At 37.9% G+C, this 23,721-nt stretch overlaps 7 protein-coding genes across 10 annotated transcripts; 2 read left to right on the top strand and 5 right to left on the bottom strand.

Moving 5' to 3' along the window:
• Positions 1-136: 136 nt before the first annotated feature.
• LOC125186140 (probable CCR4-associated factor 1 homolog 11) lies at positions 137-1,154 on the bottom strand. Its single transcript, XM_048082474.1, has one exon. It carries the CDS (start codon positions 1,071-1,073, stop codon positions 237-239), a length of 837 nt encoding a protein of 278 aa, XP_047938431.1. The 5' UTR covers positions 1,074-1,154; the 3' UTR covers positions 137-236.
• A 2,015-nt stretch (positions 1,155-3,169) lies between these two features.
• Positions 3,170-5,815, top strand: LOC125190697 (V-type proton ATPase subunit E-like). The gene is made up of 6 exons (XM_048088066.1): positions 3,170-3,403; positions 3,481-3,581; positions 3,857-4,013; positions 4,473-4,666; positions 4,822-4,921; positions 5,390-5,815. The coding sequence occupies exons 1-6, from the start codon at positions 3,302-3,304 to the stop codon at positions 5,423-5,425; spliced, it is 690 nt and encodes a 229-aa protein (XP_047944023.1). The 5' UTR covers positions 3,170-3,301; the 3' UTR covers positions 5,426-5,815.
• Positions 5,816-6,388: 573 nt separating this feature from the next.
• Positions 6,389-7,019, bottom strand: LOC125190874 (protein GL2-INTERACTING REPRESSOR 1-like). The gene has a single exon (XM_048088289.1). The coding sequence runs from the start codon at positions 6,921-6,923 to the stop codon at positions 6,600-6,602; it is 324 nt and encodes a 107-aa protein (XP_047944246.1). The 5' UTR covers positions 6,924-7,019; the 3' UTR covers positions 6,389-6,599.
• Positions 7,020-10,330: 3,311 nt separating this feature from the next.
• LOC125190858 lies at positions 10,331-12,192 on the bottom strand. 2 transcript variants are annotated; one of them, XM_048088266.1, is made up of 3 exons: positions 11,922-12,192; positions 11,323-11,492; positions 10,331-10,720 (listed from the first exon to the last, which is right to left on the bottom strand). In XM_048088266.1, exons 2-3 carry the CDS (start codon positions 11,485-11,487, stop codon positions 10,601-10,603), a joined length of 285 nt encoding a protein of 94 aa, XP_047944223.1. In that variant the 5' UTR covers positions 11,488-11,492; positions 11,922-12,192; the 3' UTR covers positions 10,331-10,600. The 2 variants fall into 2 exon arrangements, with proteins under 2 accessions (XP_047944223.1, XP_047944222.1); XM_048088265.1 differs by having other exon boundaries at positions 11,323-11,496; positions 11,922-12,191.
• An 891-nt stretch (positions 12,193-13,083) lies between these two features.
• On the bottom strand, positions 13,084-15,584 carry LOC125190856 (NAC domain-containing protein 40-like). Of its 3 annotated transcripts, XM_048088264.1 has the most exons (5): positions 15,499-15,584; positions 15,187-15,408; positions 14,050-14,306; positions 13,709-13,972; positions 13,084-13,621 (listed from the first exon to the last, which is right to left on the bottom strand). In XM_048088264.1, exons 2-5 carry the CDS (start codon positions 15,356-15,358, stop codon positions 13,292-13,294), a joined length of 1,023 nt encoding a protein of 340 aa, XP_047944221.1. In that variant the 5' UTR covers positions 15,359-15,408; positions 15,499-15,584; the 3' UTR covers positions 13,084-13,291. The 3 variants fall into 3 exon arrangements, with proteins under 3 accessions (XP_047944221.1, XP_047944219.1, XP_047944220.1); XM_048088262.1 differs by having other exon boundaries at positions 15,187-15,577; XM_048088263.1 differs by having other exon boundaries at positions 14,050-14,303; positions 15,187-15,576.
• Positions 15,585-16,534: 950 nt separating this feature from the next.
• Positions 16,535-19,391, top strand: LOC125188274 (bifunctional nitrilase/nitrile hydratase NIT4A). The gene is made up of 5 exons (XM_048085048.1): positions 16,535-16,847; positions 17,610-17,789; positions 17,863-18,156; positions 18,240-18,521; positions 19,038-19,391. Exons 1-5 carry the CDS (start codon positions 16,601-16,603, stop codon positions 19,193-19,195), a joined length of 1,161 nt encoding a protein of 386 aa, XP_047941005.1. The 5' UTR covers positions 16,535-16,600; the 3' UTR covers positions 19,196-19,391.
• Positions 19,392-20,715: 1,324 nt separating this feature from the next.
• Positions 20,716-23,239, bottom strand: LOC125190010 (eukaryotic translation initiation factor 5B-like). The gene is made up of 2 exons (XM_048087211.1): positions 22,187-23,239; positions 20,716-22,104 (listed from the first exon to the last, which is right to left on the bottom strand). The coding sequence occupies exons 1-2, from the start codon at positions 22,679-22,681 to the stop codon at positions 20,908-20,910; spliced, it is 1,692 nt and encodes a 563-aa protein (XP_047943168.1). The 5' UTR covers positions 22,682-23,239; the 3' UTR covers positions 20,716-20,907.
• Positions 23,240-23,721: the final 482 nt, after the last annotated feature.

Below are 23,721 nucleotides of genomic sequence, written 5' to 3'. Positions count from 1 at the left end.
TCATTTTTTTACACCAATCGATACAATTAACTTTTGTGTGGGTCATCAACATTTAAATATGACCACATTTATTCTTCTAAGTGGAAATATGGAGGACCAAACAAGCCCTAAATTTAAATAGCAAGCGCGACCGACATGTTTTCATAAAAATTAATAAATTGATAATGATTAAATATCAACAAATTACACCTTCAACCTAATTAAATCAGGAATTAATTATTCCTCCTAATCACTACTCAATACACTTCTAATCCATAGAGCACCCCAGCATACTTCTCATGCCCCCTCTCCACAAAATACAAATCCCTCATCCTCTGAAACGCATGCCACGTCAGCAAGCTATCCGACCCGGCCTGGTGGCACTTCCCGACCACCCGGTCCACATCCAGCGCCCGGGCCACCCGGTCCAACCCGCCGTACAGGCTCTCACAAAACCGCATCAAGTACTTCACATCGTACACGTTGCACCCGAAGAAGGCCCTCAGCGCGGCCGCAAACTCCCCTAGCCGGGCCGGGAGCGGGCGCCCGCCCGTGAGGGCCTTCATCAGGTACCCGAAGTCGTACGCGCTGTGGAACGTGACCCAGCTGACCGCGTCGCTGCAGACCAGGCCGGACCCCATCAGCCGCTCCGCGAACCGGGCCGAGTCGATCCCCTCCGCCCGGTTCCGGTCGAAGTCGATCCCGTGGGCCCGGAGCAGCTCCACCGACTCCGGCGCGTGGGGGTCACGCGCCGCGTCGAAGTCGGAGAAGTTGAACTGCCAGATGAAGCGCTCCTCGCCGGCGCCGGGGAGCTCGCCGGCGGCGCCGGAGAGGGTGAGGCCGAGCTGGATGAGGCTGAGCGCGTCGACGTTGGACTTCAGCAGCCTGTAGTGGTCGGCCGGGGAGGGGCGGCGGTGGCCGGAATGTTGCGGCGGCTTGAAGATGACGCCGGGGAACTCGGTGTCCATGGAGATGAAGGGGAATTGGTCGATGAGGTCGGAGATGAGGTCGAATTCGGAGTCGAGGTTGTGGGCCCACACTTCTCGGATCTTTATAGGTTTGCCGCCGCCGTTTTTGAGGTTGTCGGAAACCATGTCGGAGATCGGAAAGTTCGTGAGTTTAATTTGGATAAGTTTGAATTGCTTGAGATGGGTGAGGAGTGAGAGTGATTAGCTGTTTATATATATTGTGAAGATTGAAGGAAGAGAAGAAGAAGGGAGGAAAGTGGGGGATGAATAATGAATGATTGATGGGATGCAACTAAGATTAAATTAAATAAAAAAAGAGTTTGTTACTAAAACATGTTTAAAAGGGTTGAATTGAACGCGTTTGGTTGTTTTTGACTGAAACAGATAAATTAGAAGCACTGAATTAGTGCGACATAATGTGTTAAAAAAGGGAGGAAGACCGTGTTCAATGACGGCTGTCAGAAGAGGAAGAGTCAAAGTCAAGCCGTTTTCTCGATTTACTATTGTTCGGTTTCATGAATTAAACAAGACTATGCTTGATTGGATATAATATCTCGGTATAATCTTGGCCTTATTTTCTGACAGTGTTAATATCATGAATTTCCCATCAATTCAATGTAGAGATAATTTTAATATGAGTAATTGAATACTTCTAAAAATCTAATAGAATGCAACGTTAAAAATTTTAAAAAGTTATTGATGTGTTGTGAATAATAATATAGAAAGTATGCAAATAATGTACGTAGCAAAATGGCAGACAATAGTTATGGAGAAGGTGTGGTACATATATTGGTCAAAATTGTGACTTTATCACATTAATTTCATGTTACTCCATCACAGAAATTGTTACTGCTGTAATGTACTGTAGTGCTATTGTGCTAATTAGGTTGTGTGATATTTTTGTTATGATATTACATAGTTTTCTCAACAAGTTAGTTTGGTAACAAAACGATCTAGCTGTAGTTACAAATAGTTTCAATATTGTATGAATATTTCAAATTCAGACAGTTAACTATTTGTTCATTATTGGCTGTAATGATTACTCATACAAAATTGATATAGAAAGAAGATTTGATTTTTTTGTCGAATTAATTAGGTCAGGTAGATCAACGAACCTGCAAATGATGATAAAAATAATAGTATGATGAGAAAACGTATAAATTTAAGAATGTGACCTTTCATTTAATTAGAAGGTATTGGTTCATTATTTCTCATGTTTCATAATTAAAATACTTGTCCATGTCTTTTACGTTTTAAAGTGCACTTTTGGTATATGTGTTTTGGAGTAATTGTTATCTATTTATACTAACTTTATGTTTTAAGTATAAATTAATTTTGGAAAATGGAACATTCTTGGATCTTGACTTCTACTCTAATGCTTCCTTTTGTTTTTTAGCTTATGGTTGTTGTGTGTGGTCTTTGATTACAAGACTTGTAAATATGATTAATGTGGCAAATTGTCAATCAAGTTGCACATGTTTGATAAAGTATATTATTGCTAGTTGCAGAAAAAGAAAAAAATTAAAATAGTGCTTTTAGGAACTTGGATAAAGAAGTTATTGTTATTTTCAAGATTGATTTTTTGGAATGGGAAAACTCTTGCTTATGAATCATCAATAAGCACGTATTGAATTAGTGGACGTGGGTTTATATTCGTAATTATTATTATTATTATTATTATTATTATTATTATTATTATTATTATTATTATTATTATTATTATTATTATTTTATTTTAGTCAACCACACCCACCATAGTTAGACTAAATAAAAGGTCAACTAGTGTTATTAATCATTATAATTTAAATTACACATATAATTCTCTAAAGTGAATTGTTGTATCAGTCAAGTCAGCTGACTATGTTGAAGTGGGTTTATAAATGTGTGATTAATACTACAATTATTTTCTAAAGCTCAATCATGATGAATTGTTATGATTTAATTTGACTTGACTCCTAACAAAATACTACTACTATTATTTAGCCATTATTTTAGACTACTCTGATAAAACAAATGCAACAATAAAGTGCAATTAAAGGGGTCCAATAATAGTTTTTTTAAAAATATAATTAGATGTTTTATTTATCTTTAATTTGATGTGGATTAATATACGGATTGCAACAAGGCCCATGGGCTTCGATCTCTAAATGGATCATCAAAACAACACGACTTCAAAAAGTGTTAACGATTTATCAAAGGGAAAAGATAGTCACGCTTTTCTCTTTCTTCCCCTCGTGTGATCGTGATTCGTGGACGTCTACCATAGGCGAATCTTCTCTCTCTTTCCATTACGACCTCTCCAGAAACGAGAAGACAGTTTGCCTGATTCATCGCAGCTCGATCCGAATCCGAAGATGAACGACTCCGATGTCTCCAAGCAGATCCAGCAGATGGTCCGATTCATCCGCCAGGAGGCGGAGGAGAAGGCCAACGAGATCTCCGTCTCCGCCGAAGAAGTACGGCGTGCGCATTCCGATTTAGGTTTTTTTTGCGAGGATTTTTGTTGAATTGATGGATCGTGCTTTTGTTGCAGGAATTCAATATAGAGAAGCTGCAATTGGTGGAGGCTGAGAAGAAGAAGATCAGGCAGGAGTACGAGCGCAAGGAAAAACAAGTTGAAGTGCGCAAAAAGATGTATGATTCGTAGTTTCGTTTTAACTTTTTCGCCGGCATTTGGTTGGTTTTTGCTGCGTGTTTGTTCGTAAACTGAAATTTATGCGGAATTTTAAGTTAATTTGATTTTCAGATGACTCTGATTTTAATGTGTTGCTCTCCGATTGTATTACGAGATCTTCATTGGAAATCTGCATCTTTTTAAAATGTTTTGATTGATGCTCATTGTCATTAGGAGATGATTTGAGGATACTGGTTTAATTCTGATTGAATTTTTTATATCTTGGCTGGTGTAGTGAGTACTCGATGCAACTGAATGCTTCTCGAATCAAGGTTCTCCAAGCTCAGGATGATTTGGTCAATTCCATGAAGGAAAACGCATCGAAGGAACTTCTGAGTGTTGGCAGTAGTCAGAATAACTATAAAAATCTCCTGAAGAATCTCATTGTTCAGGTTCGGGAAGCTGAATCTTGGTCTTGTATTATAACCTATCATTTGTGTCTTATAGTTCTGTATCTTCTGCATACATTAATTCTTTGTAAACTACATATATTTGTATCGAAAGGCTACTAGTTATTTGGCTGTCCACCCTAGAATTGATTTCTCGTTTAGTATTGTACCTTATGGAAGTAATTTTTCAAACCTTTGTACATGAAGCACCTTCACAACGGTATATACATCCATGGGGAGCATTACCAGTACAGAGATTATGATTCCACGGCCATTTGAACTTTCTGTCTTTTTTGTCAAACTCAGTTTTCATATTGCATAATGTATGTCAGTGTAAAATCATATTGAGATATTCTCCTTGTTTACTTCATATATTCTCTATCATTGAATCTCTTTAGCCATAAAAGTGTCATATAAAAGTTCACTACTATTGTTCAAAATTTATATTTATCCCCATTGCAGAGTTTGTTGAGGCTGAAAGAGCCATCTGTGTTGCTGCGCTGCCGTAAAGAAGACGTGCAATTGGTAGAGTCTGTCTTGGATTCAGCAAAGGAAGAATATGCAGAGAAAGCACAAGTTCATCAGCCTGAGATTGTTGTTGACAAAATCTATCTTCCACCAGCTCCTTCTAAGAAGAATGAGCACGATCGCTACTGGTAATATAACCTGCTAAATACTAGTTCCCTTTCATTCGTGGAATATAAAAAAAATGAGCTAATGTTAGAGTTGACTGAGCAGACAATTTTTTTTTTAACTGAACTGGAATTTTGACACTGCTGACAAGTGAAAACACCATGACAATTATTTTCAGTTCCGGAGGTGTGGTGCTGGCTTCTAGGGACGGGAAAATTGTTTTTGAGAACACTCTCGATGCCAGACTGGATGTTGTATTCCGCAAAAAGTTGCCAGAGGTACCTCCCAATCTAAGCTCTCTGTTTTTACTTTACTCTGTTTCTGCTCATTATGAAACCAACTATATGGAGCTGACAGATGTGAACTATGAATCATATTGCCTTTTCTTTTATTTATTCTGCAATGTTCTTATCGTTTTCTATTAATCCCATGTCAATTAGTTAAGAGGGAGATGCTAATACTGGTATCTAATTATCTTCAAGATCATTTCCTGGAATCAATATCAGAGTGCTTGTTTAAATAAAGGCCAACCCTGCTGCCGAATAATGTGCAGAAAACACATCTTATTTAAATCTAGATTTGAGTGTTTGAGAAAGAAGTGATTAGTATATGAATACCATAGAAAACAATGCAAACACAAAAAATTAAGAAAATCCCCTTTACTTGTTAGTCCTCCTGAATAAGCTTTTTCCAACTGTTAGGATACTCACTATGTTCTTGGCTTAATGCAATTTTTCTGATTGCAGATCCGCAAGAGTCTATTTGGTCAGATTTCCGCTTGATGGTTGAAAACGTGTGCATCTATGACACTAGATTGGCCATCGATCCAAGAGAATTCATCACCCAGTGGCTTGTTCGTGGCTGTATATGTTTCATTCTTCGTCACATTCTTGATTGCATCGCGAGGTGCACCTTATCCACATTCCGTGTGTACCTGTCCGTTCAGTGTTTTCCTTAAGTTTATGTACGCATAGAAGTCTAGCTCGACGCTGCTATTTATTTCTCGATTCTGTTATTTTTGTAAGCTGCTTGGACCTAGTTTTTGTTCCTGGTTTTAATAAACAGATGACATAGATCATCTTGAAAAAATTCCTACTATTGTAGTAAGTATTTGGGCACATGTATTTGGTACTACTACTAAGTTTGTGTTTATCAAACATTGTCTTACATTAGTGATCATGTTTTCTAAGTAATACTACTAATAAAGGAATCTTAAATTTATTTTGCATAATTACACTCATCATATCCAATTTTCAAATAGTGCACTGTAAAGGACAATGGTATTTATTAGTAGTAGTGGTAGTATTTATTTTAATGGAGTGAAAGTATCAATAGGTCATTAAATGTTGTAGATGAGTTGAACCTATAAGTAGAATTTTAGATCTTGATATATTTTCTTTTCTAAAATAGTACTCCTAGTAAAAGATTTGTGCTATATGGAGTATACGTGATATGTGTATAAATTTTGCATATACTGCGAATTTATTGTTCTTTATTAAATATTGCAAATAAATATCTTGGAATAACTGCGAAATGTATTGTTATTTATTAAATATTGAAAATATTGATGCTACGTTAATCTCCTCAGCTGATCAAATCTACTTTTTTTGGTCTTTAATTTGCTAATTATAATCTCCAACGGTTGATAAAAATTAAAAATATTGATTATAATTTAACCACTTCATTTAATAATTTATTTAATGGGATATAATGCTGGCTTCCAAGAAGCATGTGAGAACATCAACTGCACATAAATACTATTTATGCCTCAAAATTATAGCCTAAAATGTTCGTTGCAAGTTGCAACTACACCACCTCACATTCAACACTTCTTGAGGAATTGTTTCTTCAGATTTCCATTAAAAAAGCTACAAATCACTCAACCAAAAACATAGAAATTGAACCAAAAAACAAAAAAACAGGAAATTAAATCCATTCATGTAGCTAATATGCAGCTCACTTCTTGAACTCTCTGGCCTTCTCTTCATGCATGAAGTCAAGCAAAACAGTGCTCTTGCACTTGGGGCATTTCGGATCATCTTCGAGCAGCATCACGTACATCAAGCAGCGCGGGCACCCCACGAGCATCATGCTGCTGCTGCTCTCGGGGCTGCTCGAGCAGCGCGAGGCCCCAGCCGGGCTCGTCTCCCGGGAGACACACGAGCTTCGCGGGGAGACGTCCGCCGACGAGACCGACTCGCGGGGGGACCCCACCTGCCTACGGGGCGGGGACAGGTTGAGCTTGAGCTCGAGCTTCGGGCTTGAGTCCCTGTAGTTCATTCTTGCTACCAATGAAACAGGACAACAACTTGTACTAATAGAAGAGAGATTGAATTTGTGATGTGACTTACAAGGATGGTTTGAGGCTATATATAGAACAAGAAGAGAATCTTTGGAGAAACAAATTGGTGGGGTTTCTTTTATTACAATAATAACTAATCACCAACAGAAGTGGAGTGTAATAAAGAGGGATTAAAATCCTAAGGCTAAACAAGAAAATATTGTAGGTGAAAAGATCACAAGAAGTTTGCTGGCAGATTGAAAATTAGAGTAAATATTTGCAACCACAATGTGTGTAATAGGCTACATTAATTCAAGGCTGCAATTGTTGGTTAACACTTAACACATACTACTATTTAAAGAAGCAATTAAATTGGCATTAAAAAAGAGCTAACTGCCATCAGAAAATGCATATTACACCTACACTATGTTGTGTAGGTTACATGTACATAAATCTCTCTTAAGTACTACTATTAACCCTACCCGTCCCGTTTGATTAGGTCCGGTGCTCGACAACGAGCCTACCTATAACGCAGGCATAACGTAACAACCTCAAATAAATGCCTGTAGATGGAGCCCCCACTGGTGAGCAAAAACATCAGGTGTTGGGATGTCTTTCTCAGGCAATAAACGGTTTTTATTACACGTAGCGTACAATGCACACGTCCCCCCCCAAAATCTACACCCACACACACACATTTATAGTAAAGAAATGGACTTAAATATCTATGCAGAAGTTAGATGTGTGTGTTGGAAAAGCTACAATTTTCCAACTATTTTTATTCTGCAGCAGAAGTGAGTTGGTTATTTTTACAGCATTTACTTGGTCATTGATGAGCTTCATCAAAAATGGAGGGGTCTCACTTCAACTAACCTTATTTATGGCTCTAAATTACACCAATCTCTCTCTCTCTCTCTCAAGTGTCCAAGTTGGAAGAACTAACTAATATTCCATCCACAAACTGCAGGTTTTCTTTATGTTACACACAGAGTTTTAGGACCACAGTGTTTTTTCACATGAAACAGACATCAATGCTGAGATAAAAGCAGTAAAAATGGATGCTTTTTTCCTTGCAGATACCTCAACATGGCGTCTAACAGTGTCGGCCTGAGGCGCAACGACAGTCTCCAGCCGCGGTCATTACAAGCTGGACATATTAACAGTAGCACAAAGGAGGTCATTGGTGAGGACAGGACATGTCTGGAAATGACAAAATTCATCAAGATTTCAAGAAACACAGAGGTGAAAAGGGGACCAACCAATCAACCACCATATTTAAGGCCAGAAATTGGAAACTGAGACATGAGAAGCCATAAATTCTTTTCATCTACCAGAGATGGATAAAATTCACTCTCCCAAATCAAATCTTTGTCCTTAGATCTTTGTTTCATGGTTATGTTAGAATCAGCTTATACAAAAAAGGGCAAATGTTGTCTGCATCTAGAATTACATTCCAAATTAAGCAATTTTCAATCATGGATGCATCAAATAAGCATGTGTCAGAAAATGAATTTTGACAAAATTGTTGTATTACTAAGAACAAGAACTGTAAAAGATTGGTATTTAGCAATTTATGATGCAGAACATAGCAAGATTAGACAAAGTGAAAGTGATTAGTGTTGACATTTCCTGAGTGAAAAAAAGCAAACATTTGCTCTCTCATAAACAAAAGATCTCTGAAAATCCGAGGTGGGGTTTTGCTGATTCTTAAAAAAATTATATCTTGAATATTAAATACATACACGTGAACGGATTATCTATATTTATATATCTTCACTCATTGAGATATACATTAGATATGAAATACAGGGAGTGAGAAATAAAGAGAGAAATATTTATAGCAATATAAAATAATAGTAATAAAATTATTTGTAATAAATATAAAAAAAATGTTGAAATATTTTGTAACACGAATGAAACATTTAAAAGTAAACACCGAATGTTTAAATTGAAACACGAATGAAACTTTAATTTTTTTTAACAATAAGCCATAATGGTAAAACATTTTTGACATTTTTTTAGAGTAAAAGCCAAATGTGGTCCCTAACATATGGTCGTTTTATCAATTTGGTCCTTAACATTATATTTTTTATTATTTGGTCCCTTACAAATAAACTGGGACCCGAATCGGTCCTCACTTAACAGAACCGTCAAAAAATAGACGGTGATTGCAATTTGACTATATTAAATTACTGGTAATTAATTATATCTGATTATAATTCTTTTCCTATTAGCAAAATTGGAAAAAAGATAGTATCAGTTGCAAAATGAAATGAATAATTTGTAATTTAATAGGAATTAAGAATTATAATTAGGTATAATTAATTACCATTAGTAATTTAATATAGTCAAATTACAATCACCGTCTATTTTTTGACGGTTCTGTTAACTGAGGACCGATTTGGGTCCGAATTTATTTGTGAGGGACCAAATAATCAAAATGATCATGTTAAGGACCAAATTGATAAAACGGTCATATGTTAGGGACCACATTTGGCCTTTGTATGCATAGTATAACTATTTTTAAAGAACGATTGAGCGAAGAAGTAGCGGGTCTACTCGCCAAACTCAGTTCATTAGTGTTAAGGGTATGATTATTGTATATTCTACCAATATCCATTATTAATAAAATTTAAAAAACAATTAAAATATTATTAATAGAAATTGATGTCCAATTTATTACTATTAGTAACTTCGAAAGTTAAAGATGAAGATTTATAAAGAAAAAGAAAAGAGAAAAAAGTACTGGCTCTTTATATTCTTTTGTATGTACATATGGTCCTTACTTATCCAAAATAAAATCATCATTACAATTTATCATTAAATTTGTCTCTCATATGGACCTATGTCCTTGATCCAAAATTTAAAATCAAACATGGCCAGATCAGCAGTCAAAATGAGACTTGTACTAGTAGTACATTACAAATTTCAAAATTATGAAAAATAGTAAAATACTATAGTACTTAGTATATGAATTTGAAGCTTTTGGATCTTGTAAAATATGAGAACCATCTTAAGAATACAAAAACATTCCCATCTTAAGAATACAAAAACATTCTTACTTGCTTGAGTTGACACTATCCTAAAAAACTTTGAAATATTGACTCATTTTGCTTTTTATAAATAGATTACTTTCGACTACACAAATGTGTATTTTGACATAGTTTTAAAATGCATCCTTATTATTGTTAAATGCTATAGATTGTTGTTATTAATATGTAGTATAAGACAAAAAAAAAAAAATTTAAATCTCAAATTCTTCAAAATAATGATAGTATTCAATTTTTATTCCATTCATACGTAGCCTATAGTACTACATTCTGATGAATCCCATAATTAAAACATGGCTATGACTATGACAGTGTCCTACTCAAGTTCTTGCAAAGAAAATTCAAATATCCTATGATTAAAAAAAATAGTAAAAATAGATAAAATCATCTGGTGCTTATGTGTAGGAGTCTATGTAGTTATATACTTACAGAACTATAGAATTAAAGAGGTACTGTAGTATAAGTAATTAGGCTTTACAGAAAATTATTTTAAAAAATAAAAGTATGACTAAAGAAGAATGGTGGGAATATCATCACCACAGATGGATGAGCAACAACACAATTCAGGCTTGCAGCAGCTGATCTTCCATGAAATTTGCTGTCTCTGAAGCTAAAAACATCGTTATCTACGAGCTGAAAGCCCTGCTAGAAGTTGCATTATTGCCACGACACTGTCTCAGCTGCTCCTTAAGACTACGAACGAGATCATTCAGACTTTGGATGTTCTTCTCTTGGGACAGAATAATCTGCACAAGTCGATGAATACAGCTCAAATATACACGTTAGTGCCTACATTTCATAGTTCGATGATACCTCACTAAGTCATACAGTAAAAGAACTGCAAAACCAAGCTTTGAACATGCAACCCGACTACAAGGTGGCCAACAGAACATAAACATCAGCATAAGTAGCTATCTCGAAAACTACTCTTTGAAAGTCAGTTCTTGAATTCTATGATACCATTGGGTTTCTTTTCACATCAGAAGTCACAAATTCGTGCCAAATCTTACTAATATTCCATTTTCAAATCTTCAGCAACAAATCACAGCGTGTACTATTAAAGCTCGTTTACAGCAACAGAACACAAAAACATCAGCACGAGTAAAAAATGAGGACAATATGCATCGATAGGCACATCTCCAGTCAAGCTACCAAGAAGATTTCTTCTTGGAGCAATGAACAATCTATAATTCTACATTGAACAATGTCTCAAAAACATTCCAATAGAAAGTGGTCGATGTATTTTAACATGTAAGACAACAAGCGCTACGTATGAATGGATCTCCCATCAGAACAAGGATATCAACATGATTGGTTAGGATGGTTGTTAGCAAAAGACGACGATTACCTTCTCTTTGATATTTTCTTCTCGTTGCTGTATCCTCTGCTGCTTCTGAGATTCCCTCGGGGTTGCAATTGCATCGACATCACTCACTAGCTGTTGCCTCCACTCGAATTGAGACGTGACAATCAATATAATCAACACGCAAACAAGCAGCACTGGCCTCGACATATTTCCTATCTAGCAAAAAACATGAAAAAACACCCATCAACAATCAAAACGGCTACAAGCTAACAAAAATTCAATCTTTGAATATCGAAATGTATATAAACATAGCTTCAATATTCAAAACAAATATCATCCAACTTATTTAATTAGCACATTTCCTGTCACTCCCCAATTGCCTAAACAGAGCCTCAAAATAGCTAATTATAACACTTTTATCCCTAATTCACCACTTAACCAACTAAATTGAGCATCAAATAACCTAAAACCATCAGCAAATCATAAATCCCCAATTCTGCAAAATCCTCCAACTTAAATAAAAACCTAAAATGTGCAAAATCAACCAGAAATTAACACCATGGTTGGAAATAGAATACTTCCATACTGAAGAAAAATGCATCAAAATGCGTGTATCGAAATCATAGAAGCAAAGAACTTACAGATCAGGGCTCAATTTTGACATAAATAGCATCCAAGTAAGAGCTCGAATCGGAGAATCACAAAGCTCGCTTCAAGAAAATTGAGCTGCACCCCAATTTGTGGCTCTAGGGCTTTGTGGTGAGAAAACTCAAAAGGGAAGCAAGTGATCAAGAATACTACTGATTACTGAAGTGTGATCACGATATTAACAGTAATGGAAGAAGATTTAGAGAGAGAGATGACTGATCTGTCTCTCCACCAATAATTGTTAATTACCCCTTTTACGTTTATGGTTGAATTTCGTGTTAGATTTTGAATTGGGAAAATTTATCGACTAATTTATGGAATAAATAAAATTTTGTCTATATTTGAAAATTTAGGGACATTTAATTTCATTACCAAAGAAATTCCAAGTCTGCCCAATTTATTGAATAAATAAAATTTTGTCTATATATGAAAATTTAAAGACATTTAAATCCATTTCAGTGTAATTAGGACAAACTTTAGGATGCATTTGTAATTAATTGTCTCTAAATATTATTTTTGGGAGTAAAGGTCAAATGTGGTCCCTAACATATGACCGTTTTATCAACTTGATCCTTAACATTATCTTTTTAATTATTTGGTCCCTCATAAATAAACTCGGACCCGAATCGGTCCTCACTTAACAGAACCGTCAAAAAATAGACGATGACCGCAATTTGACTATATTAAATTACTAATGGTAATTAATTATACCTAATTATAATTTTTAATTCCTATTAAATTACAAATTATTCATTTCATTTTGCAACTGATACTATCTTTTTTCCAATTTTGTTAATAGAAAAAGAATTATAATTAGATATAATTAATTATCATTAGTAATTTAATATAGTCAAATTGCGGTCATCGTCTATTTTTTAACGGTTCTGTTAAGTGAGGACCGATTAGGGTCCGAGTTTATTTGTGAGGTACCAAATAATAAAAAAGACAATATTAATGACCAAATTAATAAAACGACCATATGTTAGAGACCACATTTGGCTTTTACTCTATTTTTTATTATAATTTTGTCATCGTTGACCATGATTTGACCATGATGTTGAGCGATTACGATCATGAGTTAATAAATAAAATACGAGACTGGCGAAGAGTAAATAATACAAAGAATATGGAATAGATGAGAAGTGTAAAGCAAACTAATCGAGCAATAAACCAATACTATTCATTAACATAAAACTATACAATTCACCCCATCATACTGATACAAACTACACACATCATATATGATCTCACTTTTTTACATTTCAAAACTTGGATCACAAATTCTTCAACAACTTTATAAACATTCAGGCAAAGACAGCCACACGAGTAGATACCAAGCGAATACGATCATCACCACGTACCATTACGATCCGTGGATGTAGTCTCGCCCGAGGAGCAATACCAACAGAGAGATTAACATAACAAACACGAAAAACACGAAGGGAAGCGATATCCTTCTAGTACGCGATGATCTGTCGCCTAGGCTTGGATCTTCGCGGGTTTGCGTTGCAAGCTCGTATATCCCGAAATGCGTTGTCCCGTGAGATCCCATTCTATGCCGCCTGAGCCTGAGGCGCCGGTTCGCTGTCCCTTGCGAAGGGAGGACAGACAGGGCATCTTGAGCCGTCTTGAACGAAGATTCATCGAGCTTGATTATGTCGTCTTTCATTATGTCCACGTAGCAATCGTCTACCTACAAGAGATCATGAAATTTGCAAACTTCATGGATGGAAGGAAGGATGGATGATACATTGATACAAACCACTCTGAGGCTACTTACGGGGTGAGAGGATTCGTTCGTTACTTTCTCTTCCGACTCAGAGCCCGTGTCGAGCTGCTCCACCGAGTGAGAGTTGAGGCTGCTGCTACAATCCTTGGAACAACTACCTGCGGTCTTGGCCCCATCAACGAGGGGGGATTGATCGACACCAGATAAAGATGGTGCACTATTATCGACCGCTGTGGACCCCCCTTCATCGCTCCCTTGATTTTCGTTTAAATGGAACTCCTTATTCCTCCGGAGGCGACACACTACCATAGCATCCTATGCCCAACATAAACTCATACGATTTACAACTCTCTCAGTTTCAGACAAACGAGAGGGAGAACGAAACTACTCACCTCGGATTTCTCACTTGTGGTGTACTCGTGCATTATCCACTCTGTCCTCTGCCCTTTTGGCGCTCGGCCCGTGTGGAACACGAGAGTCCTCTTCGTGCCAATCTGAGTCGAACCAGACTTGACGCTGCGCTCCTTCCCTGTCGCCTTCCAGTAACCGGACACGGTCGCCCTTTTACTTTGAGAGCCATTCGGATACTTCCTCCCGCGAGGCGAGAAGAAGAACCATTCGTTGTCCGACTGTATCACCGATTGAGCTGCTTTCATTTCAATCAGACAACTCCAATCAAATCCTCAATCCCACCACAAATGCTACTCATATAAACATACATTCCTAATTCATACTCCACATTCACTTTCACATTACATAAATGTAGATACATTAATATGTCACATATACTTCATATAGTCCACCAAAATACCCTCAAACAAATACTACTACATGTCTATATCATCATTTTTATGTCATTTCATCAATCTATATAGCATAAACACATTCTAAATACCAAAAATATAACCATCTTTATGCACAAATCTAATTTGATCAACCATACTCAGCTTAGTCACAAAATGAATTCTTACTCATATTTCCACCAATGCTAGATACTACTCCCTCTGTCCCATAAGAATATGCATTCTTTCCTTTTTAATCCGTCTCACATGAATATGCACTTTCTAATTTTGGAACTACTTTTTCTCTGATGAGGTGGGACCCATTCTCCATTAACAATATTTTATTTACTTTTTCTCTTTATCTCCCTCTTACTTTACCAATTTTGTATTAAAACTCGTGCCGAACCTAAAGTGCATATTCTTTGGGGACGGAGGGAGTACGTGTCTAAACGTGCATTAATGAAACAAAATTCGAAAATTCCCGTGATGCGACATTAGTTGCACAACCTATTAGATCAATTGTTACTTATAGTTTATAAGGCACGATGCTAGCCAGTTCCATTCTAAAATCAATTGGTACTAACAATTTCAAGGCACTACTAATTCCATTCCAAAATCAATTGGCGACAGAAAATGCAACTTACTAGTACATAAATTAATGTCATACTCCACAATTCAAAAGTTGAATGACAACGAGACAACTCACACGTGTATATCTAAACACGAAGAAATTGAAATGAAGGTAACCTGGTAAATCCCAAGGTTCATGTCTGCATATATCGACTTCGGGAATGACGTCGACGCCATCGGGGGAGCCTTGGAGCTTCTTCTTCAGATAATACTGAATCAACTCCTCGTCGGTCGGCGAGAATCGGAAACCGGGAAACATCGACGAAGCCTCCGCTATCGAGATTTCCATCGGAATGTTGCTCGCCGATGATCTCTCCTCCTTGATTTCACACTCGTTTTCTATCATTATTATTATAATTATTAAATCCGAATCAAATCGAGTAGAATTTTGGATTGGGAGAAGTTGAGAGGAAGGGGATTGGAATATGCCTGGATTGATTGGGTGAAGAAATGAATGAATTCGATGCTGAAGTGATGCACACAAACAAGTTTCTTTCTTTCATTTTTCTTGTGCTCTGCGTTTGTTGCAGAGCGAAGAGAGAGTGAGCGTGAAGATCACGTGAGGAGTGGGGAGATACCACGTGGGCGCTTCGCATGCGATTTCGATCGCCACGTCGGATGACACGTGTCAGGGGTTTACGCATATCTATGCGCCGAAATTCTTGAATTCCTCACGTTCTACTCGAATATTGTGATTTGTGAATTGGGAAATTTAGTTTTTTAAATTGGCATGTTTTTGCTATTTTCGTTTAATAACGAGGGATATAAAAAAACACGCTTTTTTATAAAAATTAAACATGATTTTATTTATTTTCACTTAATTAAATTGTAGGAGTAACATTATCTAATTCAATAATTTTTTAAATAAGTTTTGCAAAATGTAAAAGAAAAAAACTTATGAACTCTTATGGTCCAAGAAAATCATGGCAAAGGGTTTATTATATATCTAAATTTTGAATTTGAGATATTAAAAACATGGCTTTTTACTATCTTTTTTTAATGTTGTGCAATTATTCACACAAGATAAAATACCAAAATAATCCACTGTTTTGAAAACAAATTTTGGAATTAGTTGATTTGGATCTGTCCTTTGATTGGCATTACTCACTGGATGTCACGACACAATTATAATTTCACGATCAGATAAAACTTTAAACAAAGAATAACTGAAATAGAATAATTATTTTTTTCATTGAAAATACTACTACTAATAATATAAAAATATAAAATGGTTTTCTTATTTGAGTTGAGGTTGCTAATCTAGAGTCGTTTATGCTTTGGGCTTTTTCACTGTCGAATCGCAAAGTAAAGTGGGCCAAGACCGACCCGGCCCAAACCAAATAAGTCTCATTAAATTTGTACCACCAATATCCAATTCCAATCCTTTGTTCTTTACCATTTATATTTATAATTAATTTATTCATGATCCACCCATTTCTAGAAAAATCTCGACTCAAAAAAAGAGAAAAAAATTAATAAATCAATAATCGAAATTTTCTTACAGAGTCACCTCCATTCAACTTTCACTCACATGAGCTCAGTGTCCACGTCATCATCGATTGCTCCGAACAGTGAAATCGTGAACAGTAATCCAACTGTAGAGGAAGCCACAGCAGTAGCTGAGAAGCTCAGAGACATGGCTCTAGTTCCCAATCCCGCCGTCACCGAGCCCCCTTTGTTTGCCGAGGTGGACATGGGAGCCGACGCCTCCGCCCCCACCGTCCGCGCCACCGTCGTTCAGGCCGCCACCGTCTTCTACGACACCCCCGCCACCCTTGGTTTGCTCCCGATTTGTCTCTTGATTGCTTGCATTCGTCTTCGAATTTGGTGATTGGATTCGAATTCTTGCCAAAGATTCAATTTTTTTTACCAAAGATTCAATTTTTTAGAGAAGAAATGAATTATACTGGATTTTGGCTCTATGGATTGTGTTTCTAGATTGTTCTGGAATTAATGTTGAATGGTGAAAGTGGGAGTTACTTTCTTGGTTATGATTGCTTGCATTCGTCTTCGAGTTTGGTTATTGGAATCGGATTCTTGCCAAAAGATTACATTTTTTTTTGCCAAAGATTCAATTTTTTAGAGAAGAAATGAACTATACTGGATTTTGGCTCTATGAATTGTGTTTCTAGATTGTTCTGGAATTAATGTTGAATGTGAAAGTGGGAGTTGGGTTCTTGATTTTGATTGATCAGTGTTGAATTAAGGGAACATGTGATTTCATATTTTCAAGGGTTTTCTTGTAAATTTGCATCGTTATGATTAAAAGGTGAAATATTTGATTTGCAAACATTTGCATTATGCTACTTTGGGTGTAGATGAAATCTTGATGGGGGAAAGGTTATTACATGAATAAGAATGTGAAGCAATTGCTATGGTTTTATGCACTAATTTTGGTTGTTCTAATATGGTTTGGTGTTTACTATGATAGATGTCACTTTTTGAGGCCATTGTGTGCTTCTTTCTTTATCTAACTCTGTCAAAAGAATTAAGAATTTGTTCGAAAACTGCTTTGTGAGTGACCGTTGTTGTTCCTCCAGATAAGGCTGAAAGGCTGCTGGCCGAGGCAGCCTCGTATGGCTCTCAGCTAGTTGTGTTTCCTGAAGCATTCATCGGTGGCTATCCACGTGGATCAACTTTTGGTGTTTCGATTGGCAACCGTACAGCCAAGGGCAAGGAGGAGTTTCGCAAGTATCACGCTGCTGCTATCGATGTTCCTGGTGAGTAAGACATTACAGAGAATGTTTTGAGCTTTCGTATGTTATCCCGTATGATATGCTCGTTCTGTTTCAGGTCCTGAAGTCGAGCGTTTGGCTGCGATGGCTGCGAAATATAAGGTTCATTTGGTGATGGGGGTTATCGAGAGAGATGGATACACCTTATACTGCACTGTTCTTTTTTTCGACCCTCAAGGCCATTTCCTCGGAAAGCATAGGAAGGTCATGCCTACTGCTCTCGAGCGCATAATCTGGGGTTTTGGGGATGGCTCGACCATCCCTGTCTTCGACACACCTGTTGGGAAAATCGGGGCTGCAATTTGTTGGGAAAACAGAATGCCACTTTTAAGGACAGCTATGTATGCTAAAGGTTGTTTTTTCACTCTAATTTCTTATGATGTATGCCAATCCTACGTGTTGTTCGTTTCTAATACTTTTGCTCTGTGTTTGCAGGTGTTGAAATATATTGTGCTCCTACGGCTGATTCAAGAGACGTATGGCAAGCTTCGATGACCCACATTGCCCTCGAAGGAGGGTGCTTCGTGCTCTCTGCCAACCAGTTCTGCAGAAGAAAGGATTATCCGCCTCCGCCCGATTATGTTTTCTCCGGTACAGAGGAAGATCTCATTCCGGAATCTGTTGTCTGTGCTGGCGGAAGTGTCATAATCTCTCCTTCGGGCGCTGTGCTGGCAGGGCCGAACTATGATGGGGAAGCACTCATATCCGCGGATTTAGGTACATTGCTTCCCTTTCTTCGTAGTTAGTCGTGAAGGGTCGTATCAATGGCATTCCGTGTTCGTCTCATGTGTTATCAAGTTGTAAATAGTCCTTTCACCATTCTTGCAGCCCAAACGTCTTCATTTCACTTTTACTATAAATGGTAGTAACTAAAAAAAGTGGGACTCACAATTTTTTAACTTTCAACTCACATTTTTAAAAAACCCATGGCAGTAAAAAAAAAAGCATGACTCCTATTCGTGGACGAAGGGAGTACATAACTGTCAAACTATATTTTCATCATTCTTGCAGCAAAAATGTTTGACATGAAAGTTTTATCTTAACTCTTATATCCGTTAAATGTTCCTCAACGTACGTATAATTTGGCCACTGCTCGTCCCCCTTCGTTTCCATGTTCATATTGTTTTCTCCGGTTGTTGAGGTTCGATATGGTTGTAATGCCAATATGGATTGTTGCTAGCTTTGTCATTACTTTGTTATATTGTGATGGCTGTCTTATTCCATAATTCACAGATCTTGGTGAGGTGGCCCGGGCAAAGTTCGACTTTGATGTGGTCGGGCACTACGCCCGCCCTGAAATCCTCAGCCTGGTCGTGAAGGACCACCCCATGGCCCCCGTCTCCTTCGCCTCAGCATCCGAAAACCCCCACAGGCGACCCGACCTTCCCTAGTACTCGTCCCCATCACTGAGGCGTCCGCAGGTTCATTCACCAACGCCTTCTAGGTCGAGTCAATGGTCACTCTCCCAAATAATTCTCTCCATTATTGTATATTTCCATAGATTTGGCCAACATTCTTGTCTCAATTCTTACAATGTAGACTCTCTCACACATTGAATGGGGTTCAAAGAACCTAGTTGGCATGCCAGAGTGTAATGTTGGTTTATGTTTGGAGATATCTAAATATGTAGGAATGAGTTTAAGAGCAATGAATGATGGAGAATTTGTGAATAATGAATTTTGTTGTTTTAGGGCTCCAAGCATAACATATCTATGAAAGGAGTTGATAATTAAGAGGCTGTCTTATCATATTGTCAATTATGTCAAAAGAGGAATTAGGAAAGTGAAAGGAATCAAGTAGTAAGTACAAATGAGGAATTATTTGAAACTAAAAAGGTGTTTGTGACATAGAAAAAGTTACCAGTGTTTGGAAAAAATAATGAAGATAGATTTTTGCCTTTTTGACCAAGTGATTGCACATAGCAAATAGATTTGTGTTGAATAGTACATATAATAAAAAGTACTACTACTCACCTTATGTAAATATCTATGGAAAAAAGTAGCATAATTAAATTATTAAAATGTAAACAATTTAAGATAAATGTGTTTTGTACTAATCTAAGGTTGTAAATAATATTTTATAGGCTTGCACTGTACTTGTTCTGTTCATAATATAAGATTAGTCATAATAAGTCCATAAACCAAACTTTAATAATGTGGAGTAATAATTTGAAAAGTAAAGAGGACCACTTTGAGTTAGTTTTTTTTAATTACGTTTCAATCATATGATAGGAGTATTTCTCTACGTTTAATACTATCTAACATTCAATAATATATGAAACTTGACACTTAATTTGCCATTTTTTTAATATTGTCATATGCATTATTTAAATTCCAAATATTCCAAATATGTAGTCTTCAAGAAATCCAATCAAGTGGACTAACTAGAATATAATTAAATGGGGCATTTGAAAATGCTGCTTAAATGATTCCTCCACATGAGACAATCATTCATTGAATCAACAAGCATAATTAATACTTATAAAATTAATACATAAAAAATCAGTGGTTTCTCTGGCAATGATATGATTGCATGTGCTCTAAATAATACAACACATCTTATTATAATTCCAAACACAATTGTTTCAGACAACATTTGTGTGGTGCCACCCCCCTTGCCTCAAACCATGTGTTTTGTATGAAACAAGATTTTGATGGGATTGATAATATTGTGGTAATAATAAGGTGACAATATCTCATTTTTCTGTGTCTTCAACTCTTGAAGCCAGATTCCATGCATCACTCTTCAATTTTAAGACAAGATTAGGCAAAAACCAAACACAAGAAGTTGCTTGTCTACTTTGATTTAATTGAAGGTTAAATTACATGGGACCAGCAAAAATTAGTGTATTGTTCACATTATCACATCATTACTTGGTTAAAATTCAAGATTACCTAATAAAAATCCAATCTTGGTAGAAGAAATTTCAACAAATATATCATTTTCATTCCTTGCAGAGGAAAAAAGTAGCATAATTTATACAGTTACTCACTTTATGTATGGAAACAAAAATTTTCTGTTTACACTCTTGAATTCATGACACATGCTAGAGGGGAGTTTTTTCCGAAAGGCGTGACGTCACGCCACGCCTCGCGTATAGCTGCTAGCCGTGACAGGGCACGACGCCATTGGGAGGATCATCCTCTTGAGAGGATGCAATTCTTGAAGTGGAAACTATGTGGTCTCTTAGGTCTTTGATCATGTTGTATCTCTCGAGCTCGTCTTCCACGTCGCTCTTCTTCCATGGCTGTGATGAGAACTCGAATAGCCCTCTTCTGTCGAACACGTCTAGTGTTTCTTGTTTGTTCCCATCGGTTGAAATGGCGAGTGCTGGTGGTGGTGGTGGTGGCTTCTTGATGGACCTTCTCCCTTTGCTCTTGTCGATTGAGTTCCTCTTCGACTCTGCTTTGGCCGTGTCGCTCCATTGAAAGCTCTTGCTGATGTCGTCCATGTTTAGTTCGATGGAGTGGAGGTCGCTGTCAGCTGAATCGTCTTCGTCGTCCTCCTCCTCATCGTCATCGTCATCATCGTCATCATCATCGTCTTCTTCTTCGTGTTGATCAACTCTGTTTACTAGTGAGACGTCCAAAACGTCGTCTCTTGCTTTATCATGGTACTCATATGGGCTAGGCAGCGTCTCCCTCAAGTATCTCTCGAGCTCCTTGATCTTGTCGTAGCTCGGGGAGCCATCGCCTTGTTGCTGCTCTTCGCCATTCTTGGACTTCAAGTAGGCCTCGAGCTCGTTCCTCAGCGTGTCAACGAGCGCGTTCTTCTCCTCGAACTGATACTTGGCCTCCGCGAGCTTCATCTGCACTCGCTCCTCACGCAGCACATCAGCCATCTGCATCATCTCCCTCTCCTTCTCCACCTCTTCGCAGACCTTAGCCGAGCGCCTCTTGAGCTCCTCCACCTCAGCCCGGTCCTCCCCTATTCCCCGAGCCAGCTCATCGCACACTTGCTCAAATATCTCCCGTGCCCTCTTCTCGCTCTCGAGCTCCTTGCTCATCTTAGCCAGGGACTCCCTCGTCTCCGCCAATTCTGTACCGAGCTTCTTGTTAAGCCTCTCCGTCCGCCTCCTCATTTTCCTCTCCGATTCGAGCTCCCCGTTTACCGAGGCTATGGCCCTCCGAATCTTATCCTGCTCTTTCAATTTCCAAACCAACTTCTCCTCTTCTAACTGCTTCAACAAAACAGCAATCTCACCCCCCTTCCGTTGCTCTTGGATCAATTTACTCACGTGGATACAAGCCCGGTCGAGCTCAAACTTTAGGGCCGAGAAAAGGGATAAACGCGCAGAGTTCTGCTCAAAACAACATCAAACACAAATTTATGCAAACAAATCACTTCTCCCACCAAAAATCCCTAATTCAACCTAACACAACACAACACAACACAACAAGTAAACACCCAATCCCCACCTCAGAGACATGACTACCAAAGAGATCAGACAAGGCAAGAGCCGTTGATCCCGGCTTCTTCGCCTCCTCCAACATCCTCTCCCTCCTAACAACTCCCCCAACCCCATTCAAACTCTCCCTCCTTACTCTTGGTGAAGGCAGGCCATCAATCTCCCACAGAGTGGCAGCCAGTTTCCGGGCTGAGATCGACATCTCCCTCGCCTCCTCCCCACCCCTCACCGCCAAATACTTGAGTGCTGCCTTGTCACCACTCTCCATCGATGGTGATCTCGAGCTCATCATCTTCCACCTCGGCACAGGGGTGCTCGATCCCACTCGTCTCCCCACCAAAAAAGCTCGCTTCAACCGGCTATTCTGCACCAACGACGACGAGGAAGACGATGAACAACCCCTCTTCCTCACTTTGCATTTCCTCGCACCAATCCTCACATCCACATTGATCAAATTCTGCCTTGGCATCCTCCAACCACACCTATACCTAACGTGATTCTACACCATAGCAACCGAAAAATCCAATCTTGGAGCAAGATATATGCATACAAAAGCAAAGAAGAATCACTCCAATCAAGACTCTCTATATCACAGCAAGCCGAAAAATCCAATCTTGGAGCAAGAAATACGCATAGAAAAGCCAAGAATCACTCCAATAAAAAAAACCAACAGATCTAGAGACAGAAATAGGGTGGTTTAGAAGCGGTGAGGCCCCCTTTTGAAATGAAAATTGGTAACTGCCGAAAATGCTTTAAATGGGTCAAAAAAGGAGGGGTGGAGGAGATTCGAACGTACCGGGAATTAATGCAGTGAGATGTTGAAATGGGGTTTGGCATGCAAATTGGAGGCCCCTTTCTGAAAAGTTGGGCTCTGATTTTTCAAAAATTGGGAGAGGGAAAGGAAAAGGGAGGAAGATACATGTGACAGTGTAGTTGCAAATGAGGCAACTGTCAAAGCTTCCTCTTCAAGTGCAGTTGAGAAAAGTTGAGAGAGAGAGGGAGCTTTCAATGAGTGAATCTGATGGCCTTTTTCATGGAAGACAGAGAGAGAAAGAGAGGGAGAGAGAAGGTGGTTATATAAAGAGAAGATGATGATGTGGCAGCCACGTCAGCATTTACAAGGATTCATTTATTATTTTTTCGAAATTTTTACGATAATTATTTTATATACTCCTTCCGCCCCTAATTAAGAGTCACATTTTTTCATTTCGATCTCCCCATTTAAGGGTCACACTTCATTTTTACCATAAATAGTAAGGAGGTCACACATTCACCTAACTCAATTTACTCACATTCTATTATAAAACTAATATAAAAAAATGGATCTCACATTCCACTAACTTTTTCAACCAATTTTTTTTACATTTCTTAAAACTTGTGCCCGGTCAAAATGTGACTCTTAATCGGAGATGGAGAGAGTATTTCATTCGAATGAGGATTGCGTTACGGAAATTACTCTGGAAAGATGATGGATTTTGGTTAAATTTGGTCTGACACATGACTTTAAAA

Source organism: Salvia hispanica, chromosome 5 (genome assembly GCF_023119035.1).
Source record: "Salvia hispanica cultivar TCC Black 2014 chromosome 5, UniMelb_Shisp_WGS_1.0, whole genome shotgun sequence".
Classification (NCBI taxonomy): domain Eukaryota; kingdom Viridiplantae; phylum Streptophyta; class Magnoliopsida; order Lamiales; family Lamiaceae; genus Salvia; species Salvia hispanica.
This window is presented reverse-complemented; position numbering and strand designations above follow the sequence as displayed.

Excerpts from the sequence above, each read along its gene's own strand:
- LOC125186140 (XM_048082474.1), bottom strand. The coding sequence starts at position 1,073 with ATGGTTTCCGACAACCTCAAAAACGGCGGCGGCAAACCTATAAAGATC.
- LOC125190697 (XM_048088066.1), top strand. The coding sequence starts at position 3,302 with ATGAACGACTCCGATGTCTCCAAGCAGATCCAGCAGATGGTCCGATTC. Across the intron at positions 3,404-3,480 it reads TCTCCGTCTCCGCCGAAGAA|GAATTCAATATAGAGAAGCT; the intron begins GTACGGCGTGCG and ends CTTTTGTTGCAG. Across the intron at positions 3,582-3,856 it reads GTTGAAGTGCGCAAAAAGAT|TGAGTACTCGATGCAACTGA; the intron begins GTATGATTCGTA and ends TGGCTGGTGTAG.
- LOC125190874 (XM_048088289.1), bottom strand. The coding sequence starts at position 6,923 with ATGAACTACAGGGACTCAAGCCCGAAGCTCGAGCTCAAGCTCAACCTG.
- LOC125190858 (XM_048088266.1), bottom strand. The coding sequence starts at position 11,487 with ATGTCGAGGCCAGTGCTGCTTGTTTGCGTGTTGATTATATTGATTGTC. Across the intron at positions 10,721-11,322 it reads AAGAAAATATCAAAGAGAAG|ATTATTCTGTCCCAAGAGAA; the intron begins GTAATCGTCGTC and ends CGACTTGTGCAG.
- LOC125190856 (XM_048088262.1), bottom strand. The coding sequence starts at position 15,415 with ATGATAGAAAACGAGTGTGAAATCAAGGAGGAGAGATCATCGGCGAGC. Across the intron at positions 14,307-15,186 it reads TGAACCTTGGGATTTACCAG|CAGCTCAATCGGTGATACAG; the intron begins GTTACCTTCATT and ends TTGAAATGAAAG. Across the intron at positions 13,622-13,708 it reads CGAACGAATCCTCTCACCCC|GTAGACGATTGCTACGTGGA; the intron begins GTAAGTAGCCTC and ends GATCTCTTGTAG.
- LOC125188274 (XM_048085048.1), top strand. The coding sequence starts at position 16,601 with ATGAGCTCAGTGTCCACGTCATCATCGATTGCTCCGAACAGTGAAATC. Across the intron at positions 16,848-17,609 it reads CGACACCCCCGCCACCCTTG|ATAAGGCTGAAAGGCTGCTG; the intron begins GTTTGCTCCCGA and ends TTGTTCCTCCAG. Across the intron at positions 18,157-18,239 it reads GACAGCTATGTATGCTAAAG|GTGTTGAAATATATTGTGCT; the intron begins GTTGTTTTTTCA and ends CTGTGTTTGCAG.
- LOC125190010 (XM_048087211.1), bottom strand. The coding sequence starts at position 22,681 with ATGCCAAGGCAGAATTTGATCAATGTGGATGTGAGGATTGGTGCGAGG. Across the intron at positions 22,105-22,186 it reads TACTTGTTGTGTTGTGTTGT|AACTCTGCGCGTTTATCCCT; the intron begins GTTGTGTTAGGT and ends TGTTTTGAGCAG.